This window comes from Postia placenta (genome assembly GCF_002117355.1).
Source record: "Postia placenta MAD-698-R-SB12 unplaced genomic scaffold POSPLAscaffold_15, whole genome shotgun sequence".
NCBI classification, from domain to species: Eukaryota; Fungi; Basidiomycota; class Agaricomycetes; order Polyporales; family Adustoporiaceae; genus Rhodonia; species Rhodonia placenta.
In genome coordinates, this window is record NW_020169846.1 from 601,088 (window position 1) to 621,218 (window position 20,131).

Sequence of the window (20,131 nt, forward strand, 5' to 3'; positions counted from 1 at the left end):
GCGTCTATTGCTGTCTCTTGTCTCTCACTGACTGACCGGGGCTGTTCCTCAAATTGTCATACATCCAACTTGTTCACTGACTGCTGCTTTATTACACGCTGAGGCGACCTATGCTAACCAGGGAGATAATAATAATTTTCTGGCCGACTCAACTCAAACTCTCCAAAGTGACTCATGTATACTCCTGTGGATGGCCTTTGCTATACTTTCATTACTCCGTTCAATACTGTAGTGGCATTCTTCGGCGAAATTGTGTGGCAAGTCCACTTTCACGCTACTCTTGGTTAAAGTCCTCAGCGATGTTTTCCCTGATCTTACTGGAATGTGACATGTCGTGCTCAGTTGAGTGAGCTTGCGCAGAACATCTGGATGATCCACGAATGCAGATTATGGTCAGACCGAAGCCGATGGAATGGACGCCCTTGATATTGGAATTTTCCTTGTTTGATCAGTCAGTCGATCATCGATCCGAGGAGTGCAGCGGTGACCTGAGCACTACATGAAGAACAGCATGGGGACAAATAACGCGAGGAGTGAGCGGTGCTTGCTTTGAGGCGAACCGTTGTCTTTGGTGAAGGATAGTAGGTAATGTGCATATTCGACGCTCTTGTGTTATCGACGATGCCGAGTGGACCAAACAACAAGGGGGCTCGTGGCAATGAGGACGACACGGGCTGCGAGACTACACGTCCACAAACGGACGACTCACCTAAAATCGAGAAAACGAGCAAGGAATCCGCTCAGATGTGGGCAACTTCTTATGAAAGGCTGAATGTCTAGATGTTATGTAGATACTGTATTATTGGATTTCCTTCCTTGCGTCTATGAATACTGACCTTTGCAGGCCCCTGGAGTGCATACTTAGATGGCTTGGCAGTGTTAGGGTAAGTGCATGAGACTGCGCTCATGAGAGCATCACGGTAGTCCTCGAGTGGGTAGCATGTCTTCAAAGGCGAGCAGCCGACCGTGGTCTCTAGGGCTGACCTCACAGCCTCGAGAGCACTCATAGCTGAACAATTCGCTCCCCATACGAAGGGCGATCCCCTAAATTTCCCTGTCAGGGACAGAACCAGGAGTTAAAGGCAACAGTGATGGCCTTTCCAGTAACCTTCGCTAGGGACACTAACAAGATGCCAACGATGACGCACATCTATAGGTTAGTATAGAGGTATTGCTTGCCACGGAGGTCTCCGACAGCCCCAACTTTGACTATGAATGGAACGTGCGTGCTGTGTAGTGGGCGTGGAGATTCTCTGTCGCAGGTAATCGGAAGTAATGAGGCGCGAGTTGTCTTGATGAGGGGTAATTGGACATCAAGCTGTATATGGGCAATCTTTGATACCCTACGCATGCCAGTGTCGTGCCAAAGAATGTGGGGGCTCATGTATGCTTCAAACTATCGTATCACACGCTCGACCGCTGTGTGTGCTTGCGTTAGTCTGCTCGTGCGCTACGATACATCTATGGCAATGAAATTCTGTCAACATTGGGTTCCGAACACGCTGAACACTCACTAAAATACTTGCCGAAAGCAACCTGGCTTACGCCAGATAGATCACACTCAACGACGATAGGCAGTTACCCCCAGACTGATCCGACAGTAGCCGTATCTTACACCAAAGGTAATAAACGGTCCATAGCGCAAGCGTCGCACTCTCAATTTACAAATTCAATACCTCAGTGTCAGATAGTTGTACCAGATGTCTGAGCAGTTTCCCAAGGCTTCTTGCGCACAGCTGCTCTCGTTTCACTCGGCGCTGATTGCTTTGAGACATTGGCGGTCAACAAACATCACTTATGCACGTCTGAAATCTGATAATGCTTACATTGAGCTCGTTAGAGATGGTCCGGTTATTGGGAATCTCGTCCGTTCTCCCTTGCTCGATCAGAGTCTTGAGTTCCGCGAAGCTCAATATCCGCATCTCGCGGTCATCTCCCGTAGCATTCGCATTCGTGGATGATGCCGTAGAACCCACCACAGGGTCCAATGTATGCAGTGCTGCGGACGTGCCGTTCGCCGCCGGCATGGCCTGGGTCTGTAGTACATCTTCTGCGGTGATAGAATGTCCGGTCAAGCTGCAGCGGTCGATGAGCAACAAACTCACATTCCTATGAGAAAGCGAGCGTACCGATTGAAGTAGAACACCTGAGAGCGGAGCACGATGTCCGCCCGTTCCTCTCTTGACTTTCCATCTAGTGCATCGCTCTGTAGGATCCCAGATAGACCTTGCTTGCAGATCCCATCTGGTAAGTGTTCAATGCACAGTCCTTGCGCTGCATACGCACTTGATAAACACTGTCGTGGTCGAAATCATAGGCCATGAATTGCCGAAGTGGGATCTCAGAAGAGGCTTCGGCTTGGGCCTCCATCGACGTCTCGCAGATCGACAAGATGAGGCTCAGGGGGAAAATGATGTATAAATGCGTTCGCAAAGCAGAGAAATCTGCGGGAACAATTTGAACGCGCTGCAGGCAATGCTCGCAGGAGACAAGCTGGCAGCGAGAGAAAACTAGAAGGCGCCAAGCGCTCTCGCGACTACTACCACTACCACTGCCACCGCCTGTGAGCCGAGCTTTCGACCTGACTTCAAACTCGTTGAGTACGCTTGGATGTCGCATGTAAACAAGATCACTGCAGAACGCAGCCAGCGAGCCCTTCTCGAGCTCGTGAACCAACCGGGAAACGGCGAGCAGTCCCGGTGAACATGTAAGTTCACCTACTCATCCCTAGTGTGGTTTGCAGATGTTTGCGCGGACTGCAAGGCGCGGAATCCTCGGTGGGCATCTCATAATCTCGGCATCTTCATCTGGTATGTCGCAGAACCCTTTTTCATACGGACAGTGGTAGCGAGCTGACGGTATTGGCTGTAGCATGAACTGTGCAAGTATCCATCGTAAGATGGGCACGCACATATCCAAAGTGTGCGTTGCATGTACGCTGTTCGGCTGCTAGAATCTAATGCATGAACCTGTAGGAAGAGCTTGACCATGGATACTTGGGCGAAGGAGCAAGTCGAGGTGCGTTTGCATAACTAGATCAGTGCTCCTTGATGACCTATCATATGATAGGTGATGAGAAACACTGGAAACGTCAAGTCAAATGCTCACTACAACCCTGATGAAACGCGTCACCCGCCGCCAACTAACATGATTGACTCGGAGAGAGACAGTGACCTAGAAAAGTACATTCGCTGTGCGTGCACATTCTAATATACCAGACGCTGTCTGATATATGTTGCTCTGCTGACCCCAATTGCAGCGAAGTACGAGTTCAAATCGTTCATCAGCCGATCTGCACAAGTCGCAGCTATAATGGGCCCGTCGCGATCAGCCTCCAGCAAGCTCTTGTCCACAACCCCACCCGCGCGAGCGCAAACCGCGCCTGTGCAGAACCCCCCGCCAGTGGAGTCGACCCCAAACATACCGCCGCCCGTTCCACCGAAGGTACCGTCCTCAACAACGCCATCCCCTGCCAGCGCCGTCAGTCCCTCTGTGTCGGGATCGCAGTCACAGTTCAGGTCGGCCTCTCAGCCGGTACCGAGCTCGACACTATATACACAACCACAACAGCCGTTCGCCGCACAGGCGCAGCCACAACTGGCACCTACCAACAATACATGGAACAACCTAGTGTCTCTACAGTCGCCATCCACCAATACCTCCAGTCTACCGCTTCAATACACGTCCTCGCTTCCCTCCGCGTCGACTTCTCAGCCCATCCAGATCTCAGCTAATCCAGCAGGCACTCACCTCTCTCCAACTATGAATCCATATAGTAGCCTCTCGGCAAGCCCGAGCTCTCCCTTCCCCTCTTCATTAGCAACGAATCAGACGACGGGATCTTCGCCTGGCGGCGTGGGGCGTAGCATGAGTCTCAATACCGGTCTAAATCTCTCTGGTACCAGCGTGGGCACCAACTCCAGCATCTCACACTCACCATTTGCCACTGCCCCCACCGGCCTCGGCTTCGCGCCTATGGGCATGCCACAGACGAACACAATGCCGAGCTCCAATCCATTCGCGGCGCAGTCCCATCCAACAGGAACAGGAGGTAGCATCGGTGGCGGGCCGGGGGTGGGCTACATGGGCTCATCGTATAATATGCAACCCCAACAGCCATCTTTGGCACCGTTCACCACGAACTCTTTCCAGCAGCAGCAACATCAGCAACACCAGCAGCAGCAGTTTCAGCAGCAGCAATTTCAGCAACAACAATTCCAACAACAACAATTCCAACAACAACATCTCCAGCAGCAGCAACTCCAGCAGCAACTCCAGCCTTCACCATTTGGCCAGCAAGCGTCGTTCCAGCCCCAGCCGTCGCCGTCGCCCATGTTTCAGACACAGGCGCTACCGCATACACATATGCAAATGCAAATGCCGACGGGCACGAACCCGTTTCTGCTACAGCAGCAGGCGCAGGTGCACACGCCGTTCGGGCAGCCTCAGGCGACGCCGCCGCCACAAGCATTCACCGGTGGAAATCCGTTCGCAGGCTGGCAGGGACAACAGAGCGGGTTTGCGGGGCACCAGTGGTCGGGTATGTGATATGAGATGCATTGGACTCTCGTCGAGACACCTGGATAGAGTGTGTCTACCTTTATGCCTCGGCTAATGCGCGGATGAGGCGTCATTCGGATGACTGGATGCCTACAGTGTCGAACGAGTCTTACGGGAGAACAAACCTTTCTCAAATCATGTGAGCACTGGAGTCTCAGTGTCGGGCAGCATACCCGGGCAGCCGAACAACTTAGCGAATGGTGGGGATGCTAGAGCCCAGTTCCAGGTAGGATTACGATCGCGTTGCTCCTGGGGTCTCTGACCTGCTCACTGGGAATGCAGAACATAGTCAATAACAAATGTACGAATCAAAGTCTTTGAAAATACGAAATAAAAATACAGAGTAAAGAACGCGAATCTCTAGCGTTAACAGTTACAGGCTCTACTCGGCAGGACGCGAGTTTATAGACTTGTGTCCGCGAGAGGTGCTGTTACCAGCAACATAGTCGAGTCCAATTGTGTTTATCACTTTGGCGTCGACATTGAGGGTACGTCTGGTCTTCGCTCGATTTGAGACCTCCTTCTCGTCGTCATACTGTGCGCGTTCGATAACTGGCCTGCTTGGTATCGTGGCTTCTTCGCGGTCGTCGAGTCGTCGAGTGGTGGGTGCCCACTCACGGGGCTCGGCGAGCTCTCCGTCCCTCCTCGTTTCGCGACCGTAGGTAGAACCTCTTTGTCGCTGCGTGCCCGTTTACGACTCCACCTATCTGGCCTCATCACTCCTTCAGCCTCATTTAGCGGGCGAGCGTCGAGTATGCAGATCGACCGCTGGAAGCTGCCGCCCTAGTGGCGGCTTGTCTCGAGACGGGCTGGGGGCACCGCGAACACGGGATGACGTCGTGTCGGTCACGACTGGGTGTGCCTCTCTGCGCAATGCATGCTCGAAATGACTGTCTCGTCCCTAACGATGAGGCGAGGAGTCTCGAGTGGTTGAGCTGCGGCTTCGGGATACGATATTGCGAGCTCGTTCTCTGGCCATCTGTGCTGGCCAGGGCTTCATCGGACTTGGTCAATACAGCTTCGCGTATGTACCGTACACCTCTCCGGTCGCCAGAAATTTTCCAGGTACAGGCTGATTACCCGGTACCAAAATAGGTAGGTTCTTCAAGGGGATACACAACTGGTCAAAATTATCGGTAGGTTCAATGTATCTGACCTTTCCCCTTTCCAGCGCAGTCGACGTGCATGTCATCGCAATCAGCCATGAGGAAAGATACGCTTCTATCCCTAGCTGTCTCGTCTATCAAGTCTTCGCCGGACACATTGCTTCTCGATTCCAAGTCATATCGTAGCGCCTACATCATGCGAGCGTACTTCTTCCAGCTTTCGATGCTGATCTCCAGATAAATTACTGCCGGGAACTCATTCCAGTTGAAAAGGATATCGAAATCGGCTGTATATTTCTTGAATAGCGCCCCTTCCGGTGCGATCATGACATTGCCTTCGCCGATGTTCTGGTGCAGGATACTCTCGTAAGCCAGTCTGTGTCCTGCATAGGTCTATACTAACAAACGCAGGGAGAGAGACTCCAATACGTATCCTTGGTGACGTGACGCAATACCTTTACCAACTCTCGCGTCGACTGACTTTCGAGATCACTCTACCCACCGTCTTGAACACTCAGTGCCTACAACACTCATTCAGATCGGGCAGCAGATAATCGTCGTTTTCTCGTGTGTCTCGTGGCTGCGAGTCATGCAAGACCCTATCCGTCGCGTTTTGACTATGTTCCCTTACTAAATCTAGCATCGTCGTTGTCAATGACTAACAATAGCAGCATCCTTACATCATTGCGGCTCATCTTGCCTTTGGACAATTAGATGATGTGTCGGGCTGCTCTGACCAAATCGCTCATCGTCTAGCTAGGTCCGAAACTCTGTCTTGATTCTATTTTTCCGGGGATCTACCAGCGGACATGAAGGCTTGCCGGTGGCTCCTTCAAACCAAGCATGCCGCTGCGCCGAGGTGCCCTGCTATGATATGCGGCGTGCGGGTGCCCGTAAGCTCATGCTCTTCCTCATGCTCGCCCAACGCTATCACTGACCATGTTACCCTCAGAACCGCGTTCATAATTTGAAAGCAATGTCTTTCTCAATTGTCAATAAGACTTAATAAGTTTTGATATTGCAGCTAGAGCTCATATAGTGCCGCACGAGACGAGACGAAGGTGCGCACGAGTACCCCGGTCACTGATTTTGGTGATTCGGCATAGCAGGACCTAGGGCTTGACGACATCCGTTCGTTGTGTCGGACCCAAATGGCTAGTGCACCCAAAGCTGCCGCGGAATTGTCTTCGACGAGGGTTGTCCATTGAAAACGATCAGCTTGAGGGGCAGGAGAGCGTTAGTTGAGGTGCCTCCTCGTCAGCTCGCATTGGCAGATCTCAAGCCTCCTGATTGGATAAATGTTCGAGGAAGATCCGGACTCTGAGTCTTCCCTGCCGACCCTTGCACCTTGAGTGACTTGGAATAGCAGGCCCAACGCGCCGCTTTCACTTCATTGCTATAGGGCCGGTGCGCGGCACTGGAGCTTCACAAACTCTTCATCGAAGACGAGCCTTATGAAGCCTATTCTGGAGGAGCGTTGTGAAAATGGATGATGTTCTGGTCGCTAGAGAACGGCAGGATGCAGAGCTGAATCATCAAGGCTATCGTGTGTATCAGCACGAGGTCACAGTGCGTTGTATATATTTTGACTTCTATGTGCTACTGATTGCGGGTCCTGAGTTCCTTGGGGCGACTAGACGTGAGCAGATACTCCACAGGTCACGCCTGCCACCATTCTTTAGCGATACATAAAACACTAGACTCGACTTGCAGATCGCCGCTATTCTTGCAGCGTTTCCAAACACAATTGCATGACGTACCATGGCTCGGGCCACTCTTGGTGCTACACAGTCGCAGCAGTCCTCTGCAACTACTCGCTATGACAGAGGCACGCCCAATTGTGAGAATTTAGCTTCAGTTTTCATAAGAACATGGTTAATTGTGCTGCCATAGATCCAAAGCAGAAGCAAGGCGGGACTTCAAGACAGCACGCCAAAGCTCCTCACGCTGACAAATCCGACAGGCGAGATGGTAATGTCGCGATACTACAATCGCATACGAAAGAGACTTACGGCGATTGCAGCCGCTGCCAACTTGAAGGACGCTGACCCAGGGGATGACTCAGACAGCGAGTCGGTTTATGGGTCCGCTAATAGCAGCCAGCAGACACTCAGCACGTCGAGTATAAACTTTGACAGTCGTTCGTGAGTTCTCCACCTTCTGCCAAGCATTTACAATATTTCACCGTATGACCTCGAAGCTATACTTCCACAAGCCATGGGCCCAATAATTCCACGCGCAAACGCAGCAAAGTTGACAGACAGCACGCACACCGTCGTGTCTCGACTAGGCGGAAGCGCCAAGAGTCAACTCACGGCACTCAGTGTTCTTGTCACGAGTCTTTGGACCATGGGCCGAGTGGACACAACTCAATTTCCTCTCATAATACATCCGAGCAGCTCGTTTCGAGTGATGGAGTACGCCCAAGACAAGCTATCAGGCTCATCGCCGAGCATACTTTTCGAGAACTTTTAGCGTGCAGCGAGCTCTTCGGAAGTTGGAGCGAAGAAATTGGGGCGTAAGTACGTCTCACGATGACGAACAAACCCACATTCATTCATAGTACCTGCAGGTTACCGCAGGATGGTACAACACGTCCGCTGCTAGACGCCGTTAACCAGGTGCGGTTGTTGTCCGACGAAGCATCGAGGAATTCCCGTCGGATTATAGAAGAACACAGCAAGTTGGCTGGAATGATGGCCGCACGCCTGGAGGAGGCAAAGAGGACAGGCGTCTTGGGGCGCAACGATGACATCACATCTACCGGGGAGGGAATTTGTCAAAGTTCAGCGGCACTTTGCACGAAGATGCAGTGCTTACGAGACAGACTGCAGAATCTATCACAGGTGATCGAGGACATTCAACGACGAAACAGCAAACAACACGTGTCCTGGTGGGGCAGGATATGCCGCTGGATCCCAAATGTCCTCCGAGCAGTCAAGAGCATATTTACGACTATTAAGAAGGCCTTGAGAAACCTCCGAGGCAGTCCCTTGCCTCCTTCGGACGTTGCCGAAATCGTCAAGAGATATGACGCATATGACACTGGTGCGTCTGCTTCTTGTTTTCCTGTAGCGCGATTTATGAGGGTGATATCATCAGGGAACATTGAAGAAACACAGCAGCTGAGTAACCTACGCCACTTTCTCGAGGAGCTTTCAGCGAAGATCTTGCAAGTGGAGGACAATTTGCAGGAGATTCAAACCGGCCAATCTTCGTTACATTTATTTGTGGAAGCGGAGACATCACAGCTCATCATTGACGTGAAATCTGCGTCACTTGCTTCCAGTCAATGGCGCCGTCTGGAACGTGATCTGAAAACAATAGCTGGCCGAGATTAGCCGCAAGGCGAGAGCGATGTATTGAGACCGTCGCCTTATATAACAATACGACTGAGATCTTTTTACTGTACATGCGTCGCCCTTGTCTCTCGTCAATAGTTTTATACCGATCTTATGCCGGTTTGATTGATTGCACGGTACGATGTGCTATAAATACAAGTTGCTTGTTGGAAATACTGGATGCCTTCCCGCAGGGGTCTGGACGCGATTGCAGAAACAGACATATAGACGCTGGGGCTAGTCCATCTGGCAAGGGTAAAGGCAAGGCGCTGTCTTCAGAGCACCTCACCTCCGTCGACCTGGGCATTGATGCGGACGAGGAGGAACAGGAGCAAGCCATTGCCAGGCATCGGCAAGAGATTCGAGGCATCGGCAGCAGTGGGAGCGTCCGCTGACGCCTCCAAGCTACTGGGAGATTGGATTCCCTGATACGCAGGAGACCAGTGCGATCAAGGAGCGGAAATGGGCAAGGATCGAGGCCGAAGCAAGGTGCGTGCTATGCCGTAGTTTGTAATGTCTGTCTGTCTGACGATAGGGTCACTGCAGTCGTGGAGGGCGCTACAAGAAGCGTTGATTCCCTCTCTGGAATGTCTCTCGCGTTGACTCACATATCAGAATAGTAGGTAACGCAGCTGGTAGGTACCATACTTAATATCGCGCTTTCATCCTCGGAATTCCATGCGCTGTATGGTTCATTCTCAGTCTTGACACAATGTATATGCGAATGCAGAGAACCCACGCGAACAGAGTTGTGTATGTCAGAGCTTTGCGAAACGATTGCAATGTCGCCAACGTACGCTCCAGACAACAAGCTTGTAAATAGAAGTGTCACAACTATTTAATGCCATATTTCTTCTTGACGGCGAGACCCACGCTCCTCTCAATAAACCACCGTCCACTCGCCTCTTCAATTTCAAAGAACTTCAATATCGAGAGCAGTTCGTCATATTGTGCCCTTGTGGGAGGCGAACGGACACCTCGCTCGTAGCACGATATCACCAAGACGGCATCAAAGACGCTATCCTTGAGTGCCGGGTCCACGTCGTAGTCTGCATACGCACACCTGACTCTAATGGCCTCGATGTCGGTCAACTGCTCCAGCTTGAGGGCAAGTGCGCCTCTACAGGCAGCTAGTGATGTTCACAATCGGGCTTTGAAGCCCAAGCCCGCCGAACCCTGCTTGGCTGAGGCGCATATAGCTCAACACAAGTCCTCAAAAGACCTCCGAGAGGCCACAGAGCTTAGTGTGCAGCCCTGGATTGACTATGAAGCCAGGCCCGGTGGCCAAAAGTGCGGCACAAAGTAGGGCTTTGGGCCCGAGCCGGGCCCTGAACAACACTACAGGCAGCCTTCTGAGCCCAATGAAGGTCCTTATGGGTCAAGGGACTGCGATCTATACGAAGGTCGATGTCGGCAACTTGGTCGAAGGTGACAAGCCAGCCGAAGAATTGAGACTCCACGGCGTAGTGCTCATTAATGCGGACAAATGTGTGAGGTGGTAAGGGTGAACGCGACGAGGTGGTGGTGCGCGATCTTCGCTTCTTGTAGGAACTCTCCGTCAGCCAAGATGTGATGTTCACAGTTTATGAGGCGGCGACACATACCTCCTGCTGTTTGAGTGTGAGGAGTGACTCAGACTCGGCCATGACTATAATACGAGCTATGGTGTGACACGGTTGGTCCACTGTCACGCACAAACAACTGTGACATATGATCACATATTCGTTTACAAGTTGAAGAAGCCGCTGCCGTCCCTGGCTCTAGACTTTAAGCCGTGAGCAAGTTGCTCCTTATTCCATATCCCCATTCAGAAGAGTGACAGATCTAGGAAAAGAGAGACCACAACATCATCACGAAATATGGGTGTATTTCCATCAAGTCGAATCCATTTTTGCTAGTCTGACAAAACCCACTACTAGTGAGCGAGTACAACCTACATTTGCCAAGCGCGTATGTATACATGCAACTTCAAGTGCGTGGGTGGCCCTCACATTGAATTCGCCGGACCTTGGAAGCCTTACCCTAAAGAATATGTCATCACATCGAATGGAACTGTGCAAGGTGCTTCGAATGATTATCAAAGGCAATTATGTCCTCTTTGCTCCTCATGTATGCCTACGTGTGTGCCCTCAGACACAAACAATCGTGGGTTTCTACGGAGTAAGCCGGCTCTAGATCTCTAAAAGCTCGCGGTCCTCTGCAGGCATTATCGGCTGTCCCTGCTGCCATGTTGATGCCACTTCCTCCAGAGACAACAGACAGAATCATAGACTTCCTCTGGGATGACCAAGCATCCCTGAGCAGCTGCACTCGCGTCGCTCGATCATGGTATGCAGCCAGTCGTTTTCATTTTTTCGAGCGAGTCCAATTACAAAGTCGCACGGCTTTCAATTGTCTACGCACCGGCGTGGCGCAGTCACCGCTTCTCAGCACACGAGCATATCTGAAGGGCACTCTACAGTTGACCATCGTCGAAGGTCCTGACGACAGAACGCGTTATGCGAACAATGTCCCACTAGTGCTGGGCCCGCTGATGCCGTCGCTCCGTTCGCTTTCATTCACAAGATGCGAATGGTGCACGCGCAGTCCTCTTCATCCCACTGCCACGCAGACTATCGCACTGTTCGTCCTTGTCACCCGGCTCGAATTGACCAGCTGCACATTCCAGCACTACGGTGATTTTCAGCGGTTCGTCTGTGCCCTTCCCCAACTCACGGAGCTTGTCCTGGACGGCATTGTTTCGAAAGGGGGTCAGTATTCCCTGCCCAGCAGTCAGGCGACAGGAAGCGAGCTGCGACTGACGACTCTTCATGTCCTCTCGATGACATCGGGAGAAATGCAGAAGTTGTTCACTTGGATCCAGGCGACGCCTTCTGTTCAACAGCAGACACTGTACGACCTTTGCATTAGGCCATCTATTCGAGCCCACTCGGACTGGCACGTGTCCCTAGATTTGATTCTGCGCGATGTCGGTGGATCGCTGCGACAAGCAGATATTCCTGTGATTTATGACGGCAAGTCGCCGCTCTTAACACAGACGTTTATACAAAGCAGCTGATACTATCTACTCATTGTACAGGCGTAGATTCCTGTCTCAACTTCAACACAGGGTTGAGTTCGCTTACGCTATTCTACGACTTAGGAGAAGCTATGGACATTGCCGCACCAAGAATAGCCAACATAGTGAACTCCATCTCCGCGCATTCCATTCATCATTTTTCATTCAAGTTCCGCTGCTCCCTCGACCCTATGTGGACCATTGCCAATAAGGCTGAAAATGACATCGCTCAAATGGGACCTCTAGTACAGGGTCTGATGGCGCGCGATGTCTTCGACTCTCTTGAACATGTAGACGTCTATCTCCTCTGGTACATCAATGAAGCGATCAGCCCCTCTGATATAGCCCGATTCCTCAAGGCAGCTGATGAAGCTATGATGAAGACGAATTGGCATGAGCGGGGAATTTTGAAGGTCATGCACGAAATTGAGATGTACAAACCTCCAGCTAACACAAGCGACACCTCGGAAATGTATGCGTCTGTATGCTTGCAGTGTTGGTACGATGTCTAATGCCGCAGCTCTATCACAGGCTGGTGGGGCCTAGCTAGGCAGCTAGAAAGATAAAAACTGATCGTCGCATATCGATGTTACATCATATAGTGCGTGCTTTCATGTCATTGGGACGTCGCTAACAGACTGACATAGATCGTATGTCACAGGTGTGGATCAATGTATATGCGCGCTATGATGCGCGCTCATAGCGACTGTTATATCCTTTCTGACAATTTCGACAATGTCTGGCCGTGTTAGCTATCCTACTACAGTGATCTCACAAAGAAATCTCTGTCCTCAGCAGAACCTGTCAAGTAGAATTGTACATACGCGAGAATCCCTCAAATCGGATGGATTTAAGCTGTATGCGCTAGCGATGCACGCTCAAGCCGTGATTATCGCCGGGGCTGTGAGGTCAGGTGGTACGACATTCAAGAAAAAAAAAGCCTGTACGGCCTTCAGAAAGCCTCTGCTAGTCTGCGTTGACCCCCCCGATCCGCGTTGGGTCATCCCATTCCAGCCCCAATTAATGCCGCTTGCTCCAGGACTCCAGGATCATTGACAGAAGAGCCACCGGACGCTTTCTGAGGCATGTTCTGCACGAGCATTCGGACAATTCGCGTGTCCCAACTGGACTCCTCAATGATGCCATCCATAATTCAGCCATATAATAATTGCATTAACTGCTGTGCTGCTGGGTGTGGATGCCTACGTCTGTGGTGTTCCACTTCTTCTAGGATAACACCAGCCCCACCTTCGTCGCTCAACCGTACAAAAGCTAGCTCGCAGTCAGCGTCGCACGTCCGCGTCGGATCTTCGTCACTGACTGATCGATTCACGCGGACCGCCCAGTCGTCGACAACCATGCGACTGAACTCAAATTCATCACCGCCTGCTCGAAGTATGAGCATCTGGCCATCCAACGAACAGCTAGTAACCCCAGATGAGAAACTCGGTCGCAGAACAGGCCGGCCCTCGAGCGCACAGCTTCCGCCGGTGTCGTCTCAATCTGCCTTATCTGGGCCTTGAGGCCGTCACGCCACTATCCCTTCGTCATCCGCTACTCGTCCAATTGCATTCACGGAATTAGGATATTAGCTCACATTTATGGACGTAGAGTTGGGCTGGCGAACAGACTGGGCAGACGACCCGGGCGACGGGCGTCACACACATACCATCTTCCCATCGCCGCGGCGGTCCTTCATCATCTGCGAGTCCGGCACAAGATCACCAATTTCCATTTGCCAAGTGCGTACGTGTCAGTGAACGGAAACGAAGGGCGGATTGAACCATTAATGCTGAAGCGCTGATTTGCCATTCACTCCAGCCTGAGCGAACTGTTTACGGCAATCAGCGCCGATCAATCTGAACTGCCGCAGGCGCTGGGATCTGTGCTCGGGCCCATCGTGGAATCACTGTGGCCAGTTTGTACAGCGATGTCAGGAGTGTACGTGGAATGTGTTCGACCAGTTCGCGGATGCCTCTGCTCCCAATGATGGTAACACCATCCTTACCATGGAATTGGGGTTTCAGCTGACGGGCATTCCTACATTTCGATCTGTCGCTGTGACTATTTTTCAACTTTGCAGTTCACGAGACGCATCTCAGAGATTCTGGCAGTATGTGGGAGCACTAGGCTTTGTTGTACGTCCTATTATCTTGCTAGCTCAAGGAAGGAAGAATTGATACGCCGAGCTGTTGATTCTTGCAGCTTTCGAGCACGCAATGTAGTCCTAGTGCGCGCAAAATCATCCTTTTCAGTGCCTGAGAGCTTGCCGTTCCAGCCGCAGTAATATGTACCTTTCCTGTTATTGTGACCTTCATGAATGTGACTGCTGTAGGACTTCCAAGGCATCATGGCTGGCGCACAGGCATGTACACGACTCATGGGATGGTCACAGATAATCACATAAGTGTCGTGGAATACAGAATTAATCTCCTGGATCATACATATTCCCATCGCTCCCTCCCCACTGAGACCTTGCCTTGTTAGTAAATAACTCGCGACGCTATATAGCCTCCGAGTAATTCGCAACATTGATTCCCTGAGGGATGGTTATGCGAGAACCAAAAAAGGTGCATATCTTGTTGAAACGCGCAGCCCCGCGTGGTCAGGAACGAGCTCGAAAGCTCGGGCGCGCGAGTAGCCGGGGGCCGGAGGCCCCTATCGTAGTATATAACGACCCCGCGCGATGTACGTACCGCACGCGATTGTCCCTTACGGGCATCGCTACGCTCGTGGACAAACGCGCCCCCGCGCCGTCGCACCGTTTTTCCAACATATCTCAATCCAGATGAAGGACACATGCGTTTTTCTACACTATCTGCGTGCTCAGGGCCAGTAGATTCCGACTCGGAGCGAGTACCTGCCAGTGATAAATCGGAGTTCCTGATACTAGTCGTACTCGTAATGCCTACTATCTTTTCTGTGCTACTATCAAAATATACCATTCATCGAATCAGGACTATAATTTCCTCGCCACACCTGAATTAATCCAGATGGCCTTAGTAAGTTCTCTGGACTATGAGATACGAAGTGCAGGCGCTTATCCGAGTACGGGAATTGATGTCCATATTTAGCCATGACGCCCACAGAGACAAACATTGACTGCTTCCTGGAGTCCAACGCGTGCCTCTGACATAATTGACCTGATTGTTCACGATCCTCAGCCATAGGTAACTATACAGAAAGCTCGTGCGTGGCTCTAGACTTGATAACATTTCAGCGCAAAGCACTCGATGCGATCATTGAGTGTCAATATCGGCCTGAGTGGTCTACATCCTGTTTCATGGTTCAGGCAGACGGTCGCTCAACCGGAGCTCGACAGTCAAGTAAGTCCTGTGTGCCCGTAGCTCATGAGAAGTCTCGAACATACCTACACAGAGCGAGTTATGGTGGGAGGAATCTCTCACCGAAGAAGAGATCTATGAGCTATGCAAGAAGTCTCCACAATTGCGCATTCCCGGCTCTTCCCGGCCCGGTATGCAACCTCCACCTATTTTCATCATATCCCCTCGAGTAATCGTCAAAACGGGTTGGTACACGCTCGGGGAGTTCGAACCTCGCGCGATGGAGATCGTTCGCGCTCAGACGTCGATCCCCGTCCCCAGACCATTGCGCATCTTCAAACGTGGCAACACGTTCTTGCTGGCTATGGAATACATCAAAGGACGCTCGCTCGACTGGTGCTGGGACGACCTCAGCCTCTGGCGGAAGTTCGTCATCGCATGGATGCTCCGTGGCTATATCCGCCAGCTCAGACGCGTACGGACAGAGCAGATCGAACGCCAAATTCCCGGGCCGCTCACGGATGATCTCTCAAAGCCGCTGAAATGTTATGGCCCCGCAATGGGTGCCGACTATCATTGCGGCCCCTTCTCATCCGCCACAGCGCTGTTCGAATGGCTCAATGGACGCTTGCGAGTCACGCAATACATCAGGGAGTGGGGCTTCGATATCCTGCCGTTCGTGCAGAGAGAGCCGCTGGTCCTCGTTCATGGGGACCTGACTCCACGAAATGTCGTGCTGGGTCATGACGGGAAGCTATGGCTGATTGACTGGGGCAGCTCGGGAGTTTATCCTCCCTGGTTTGAGGCTGCTGCCATGCTCTACACCCAACCTCAGCCGAGTTGGTGGCTATGGGTGCGGAGGTTAGTTGTGGGCTGGTATGCCTGTGACATGCATACTTACATAGGCGCACTGTATGGTATGACCACTGGCTTCTTTGTCCCAGACCTGCTTGTACACAAGTATTGATGTTCTTGCTGATCTGGACATTGTGAGGAATAAAGGGCAAAGAAGGCATATGCACACATTTGCCTGCGAATGCTGTCATGAAGTCAGTCATTTGCTAGATTTGTCTCTGCAGGATATTCATGAACCTCATTGGCAGTATTACAAGGCTGTAGAACCACTATCCCCCTTGCCTACAGGCACCTCTGTGGAGATCTCCTCAGTCAACCCCCTATAAGTGCACCATCCTCCAAGGTCACAAGCAGACACTTAGATGCTGTTGCTAGTCTCATTGGCAAGGGTAAAGGAAAGATGGTGTGTTCGGAGCACCTCACCTCCGTCAATCTGAACATTGATGCGGACAATGTCACAACTTGGTACGGCGTCTAGCTGTTTTTTAATTTTTCCTTTTCGCGGGCTCGAACCCGCGACCTCTGTACTACCTGCCTGATATGGACGCGTCATTATCTACTGTACGATTAGATTAGATGGGGCGGCAGCGCACGGCACAGCTCGGGCTCCGCTGACACAGCCGCTCTGACTCACCGGCCCCCGGGGCCGCGTTGGCATGCTGTGCACGGACCAGCTGCACACGGACCAACGCGCACAGCCTGCCCTAATCTCCCCATGTATATAAACCGGCCTCTGCTGCCCTAGGGACCTCAGTTTCGACCTCTTGTCCCTAGGTCAGTAAGCCCTCACTTGTATTCCTTTCTTACCTTACTAACCAATACATTTACTTGTCCCTAGCCTTAGGTTCGAGCATTGCTCACCATCACTTTGGTAAGAACCAGTCGAACGCCCCCTGCTTTCAGGTTTTCCTCTGTCGCTCGACCTCAAGTCGCGACATTAGGTTGAAACTCCCCACAGCTGCCGGCGTTCCATCGGGACCCACACACTCACATTCACTTCCTATAGGTTGGGTGGTGCGCACCCCTTCTGTACCCTACGATACATAGATAGCATACGATACATCGCCAACACTCGAGAAACGAACTCTTCAGTACCTGCGCTTCAGTGAGCGGTACTTGTCCTCACGGACGCGTAGCCTTGGTTCCTGCTGCATAATAGTCAAAAGCAGTATTGGGCCCTACGTGAACTGCGAATCTCAGTGTCATCTCGGGCGCCGTAGGTGTAAGCTAGTATAGCACGGCCTTTTGTAGCACGCGCACCTCCCCTTCCTCCCCCCCTCAACGTGGCTGACGAATTCTTCGACTGCTCTCGACTAGAGCACGCCTTCGACACCCAGGAGCAGGTCGACGTCTCCCGTGACGACCCAGACCACAACGGCAACCTAGCCCCTTTCTTCAGCTGTGATCGGCAACTGTGCCCTAATCGAACCCCATGGTCCATCACCACCGACGAAAACGAAGGGCGCTACGTACCGATCCGACGAGTCCAGCATCCCCGCGGCCCAGCACTTCGGTACGCTGGCACATCGCGATCTACCTCTCGTCACGTCACTCCCGTCCCATCTCGACCTGCCTCTCCCGGCACCCGCATCCCCCAACCTGTCGCCAGTACAGGTCAAGCGCGAGGAGATCCCCATCTCCCTCGAGGAACTGAGGCAGTCGCACAGCCTTCAGTGACCCCTCAAGCGATCCCCCAGTCCTCCCTGGGGCCGTGGTTGGAAAGGACTCCCAAGACTGAGCCCCGCGACACTCCGCCGCATTCTTGGGCCGGCTCGTCATCAGCGGTCACCACCTCGCCTTCAGTTCCTGTCCTACGTCACCCCGCCTCCGAACTTCCTCAACCGACTTCACCGCCGTCGCCGCCGCGAGGCCGCTCAAGCACTTGTTCCTTAAGAAGTCCGCCCGGCGGACAGTCACAACAGTCGCCTTCGTCCCCCTCGTCGCCGATAATGTCCTCTCCCACTGCTGTCCCTGATAAGGAGACGTTGAAGCTCCTCCTCCCGCTCCGCTACGATGGCAAGACCGTGTAAGGATTTACATGCATGCGCCGGTCTCACATCATAACCTCTACACCAAAAGGGTGCAATGTCAAGCTTGGCTTGACATCTGACTGGAGGTATATATGCTGATCATATGCCAACTCATGACAGACCGTCATCGAATGCAACCGGTTCCTGTCGCAGTTGCGCATCTACTGGCTGGTCAACACGTCGTTGACCACCATCAAACTCAAGGTGCAGGTCGCACTTAGCCTGCTCAACGGAGATGCCCGCACCTGGGCCACTCCCTACTTTGCCCAGCTCGCATCGGTGCAGGTGGGTGTGCAAGGGGCCACGACCCCGTTCGCAAACAAAGCGGCCTTTGCTGCCGCCTTCAGGGTCCGCTTCGGAAATCTCGACGATGAGGCGGCAGCACAAATAGAGCTGGCGAAGCTCTGCGCGAACAAGACGGTCCGTGAAAAACGCACCGCTGCAGAGTTCTCCGCGCTGTTCAAGGGTCCGGCGGACCGCTCTGGGTATGGGGACCTGGAGCTACGCAACAAGTACCTGAGCGGCATCCCCTCCCGCGTGTACCGAAAGATCGAGCTCGAGACCTTCACCACGTGGCAAGCAGCTGAGAAGCGCGCCACTGAGGTCGAGCAAATTCTCGACATTAGCCGGGCCCGTCGGCCCGAGCTAAATAACTTCTTCTCGGCCCGAGGTCGAGGGCCTGGAGGGGCACGTGGTGGTGCACCCCAGTCACACGCAGCTTCGGCCAGCATCAATGCAGCCGTCGGAAAAGGAAACTTCCCCGGCACATGCTTCGGCTGTGGGAAGCAAGGGTACCGACGATTCGAGTGCCCTAATTGTAAGGACAAACCTTACACAAAACGCGCCGACGCGCGGGCTACGGTCGCCTCGGGATCCACCCAGGCCGCGACAAGCGCCCCTGTCGCTTCATCCTCGGCGAGTACAAGCGCCGCTTCAGCGAAATCAGATAACTCCGAGCTGGCGGACTTGATAGCACAGATGAAGTCGATGCGCGAGGAGCTCGAGCACTATCGGGCCATGAAGGAGGGCTCTTTTTAATCCGGTCCGTGCTTCGTGCCGCACGCGTCGGACCGCGTAGTAACAATCTGTACAATGTATTGGCGACTGCGAATGTGTACGAGTTGGACCATGGGTCCCAGCATTTCCACATCCCGGTGCGCCTCCAAGGAAAAAGACGGCACAAGGACATAATCGCTATGGTGGACAGCGGAGCCACCACAAAGTTTATCAATAAGCGATTCATTGAAGAAAATAAGGTGCAAACGCGGAAATTAAAAGAGCCGATTCCGCTATACAATATTGATGGCACCCTGAACAAGGACGGAAGCATCTCGGAGGTAGCAGTGCTACAGATGCATATAGGAGAGCACGTCGAGAAGACGGTGTTCACGGTCACGGACATTGGTCCGGAAGATGTGATCGTCGGGTTGGATTGGCTATGTGAGCACAACCCTGAAATCGATTGGGAGAAGGGCTCCCTCAAATTGTCGCGATGCCCTGAAACGTGCAGTACCAGGAGGACTGGCCGAATGGAGCAAGCAGCAACTACGCGTGATACGGGGGTCAGGCCCACGGCACGCAGGCGTTCGCCGAAATCCAAACGGTTGGTTATAGGTGCCTGCCGGAGTAAGGTACTCCCGGACTTCGAACCCGAAGAAGATCCGGTGGAGGTAGAGTGGGATGAGGTCGATTTGATCGAAGCCTGGGAGCAAGGCATCACGCTTCCCGGTGCTCCTCAGCTGTTCATCGCAGCAGGACATACGTACTCCCTGTCACGACTTGGTACGGCGTCTAGCCGCTTTTTAATTTTTTCCTTTTCGCGGGCTCGAACCCGCGACCTCTGTACTACTTGCCTGATATGGACGCGTCACTATCTACTGTACGATTAGATTAGATG

At 52.6% G+C, this 20,131-nt stretch overlaps 4 protein-coding genes across 4 annotated transcripts; 3 read left to right on the forward strand and 1 right to left on the reverse strand.

Annotated features, from left to right (window-relative positions):
* Positions 1–1,611: 1,611 nt before the first annotated feature.
* POSPLADRAFT_1185109 (hypothetical protein) lies at positions 1,612–2,436 on the reverse strand. The gene is made up of 4 exons (XM_024489131.1): positions 2,287–2,436; positions 2,130–2,230; positions 1,827–2,076; positions 1,612–1,764 (listed from the first exon to the last, which is right to left on the reverse strand). Exons 1-4 carry the CDS (start codon positions 2,368–2,370, stop codon positions 1,684–1,686), a joined length of 516 nt encoding a protein of 171 aa, XP_024335054.1. The 5' UTR covers positions 2,371–2,436; the 3' UTR covers positions 1,612–1,683.
* Positions 2,437–2,899: 463 nt separating this feature from the next.
* POSPLADRAFT_1153682 (hypothetical protein) lies at positions 2,900–12,631 on the forward strand (the record flags this gene model as incomplete). The annotated part of the gene is made up of 21 exons (XM_024486763.1): positions 2,900–2,922; positions 2,976–3,018; positions 3,070–3,193; positions 3,260–4,540; positions 5,007–5,048; positions 5,076–5,218; positions 5,299–5,584; positions 5,656–5,696; positions 5,973–6,032; positions 6,205–6,235; positions 7,349–7,506; positions 7,560–7,810; positions 8,149–8,184; positions 8,239–8,929; positions 9,202–9,393; positions 9,444–9,496; positions 9,623–9,642; positions 9,996–10,119; positions 10,218–10,495; positions 12,117–12,537; positions 12,586–12,631. The coding sequence occupies 21 exons, from the start codon at positions 2,900–2,902 to the stop codon at positions 12,629–12,631; spliced, it is 4,344 nt and encodes a 1,447-aa protein (XP_024335055.1).
* Positions 12,632–13,423: 792 nt separating this feature from the next.
* On the forward strand, positions 13,424–16,682 carry POSPLADRAFT_1154243 (hypothetical protein; the record flags this gene model as incomplete). Its single annotated transcript, XM_024486831.1, has 5 exons — positions 13,424–13,514; positions 13,679–13,807; positions 13,939–14,004; positions 15,478–16,210; positions 16,493–16,682. 5 exons carry the CDS (start codon positions 13,424–13,426, stop codon positions 16,680–16,682), a joined length of 1,209 nt encoding a protein of 402 aa, XP_024335056.1.
* A 772-nt stretch (positions 16,683–17,454) lies between these two features.
* On the forward strand, positions 17,455–18,867 carry POSPLADRAFT_1104703 (hypothetical protein; the record flags this gene model as incomplete). The annotated part of the gene is made up of 2 exons (XM_024483262.1): positions 17,455–18,228; positions 18,355–18,867. Coding segments are annotated over 2 exons (1,287 nt in total), but the record flags the coding sequence as incomplete, so codon positions are not given.
* Between the last annotated feature and the right edge of the window lie 1,264 nt (positions 18,868–20,131).

Coding starts and splice junctions, on each gene's coding strand:
- POSPLADRAFT_1185109 (XM_024489131.1), bottom strand. CDS start 2,370: ATGGAGGCCCAAGCCGAAGCCTCTTCTGAGATCCCACTTCGGCAATTC. Junction 2,231..2,286: donor ACCACGACAGTGTTTATCAA/GTGCGTATGCAG, acceptor GGGATCTGCAAG/CAAGGTCTATCTGGGATCCT. Junction 1,765..1,826: donor CCATCTCTAACGAGCTCAAT/GTAAGCATTATC, acceptor AATGTCTCAAAG/CAATCAGCGCCGAGTGAAAC.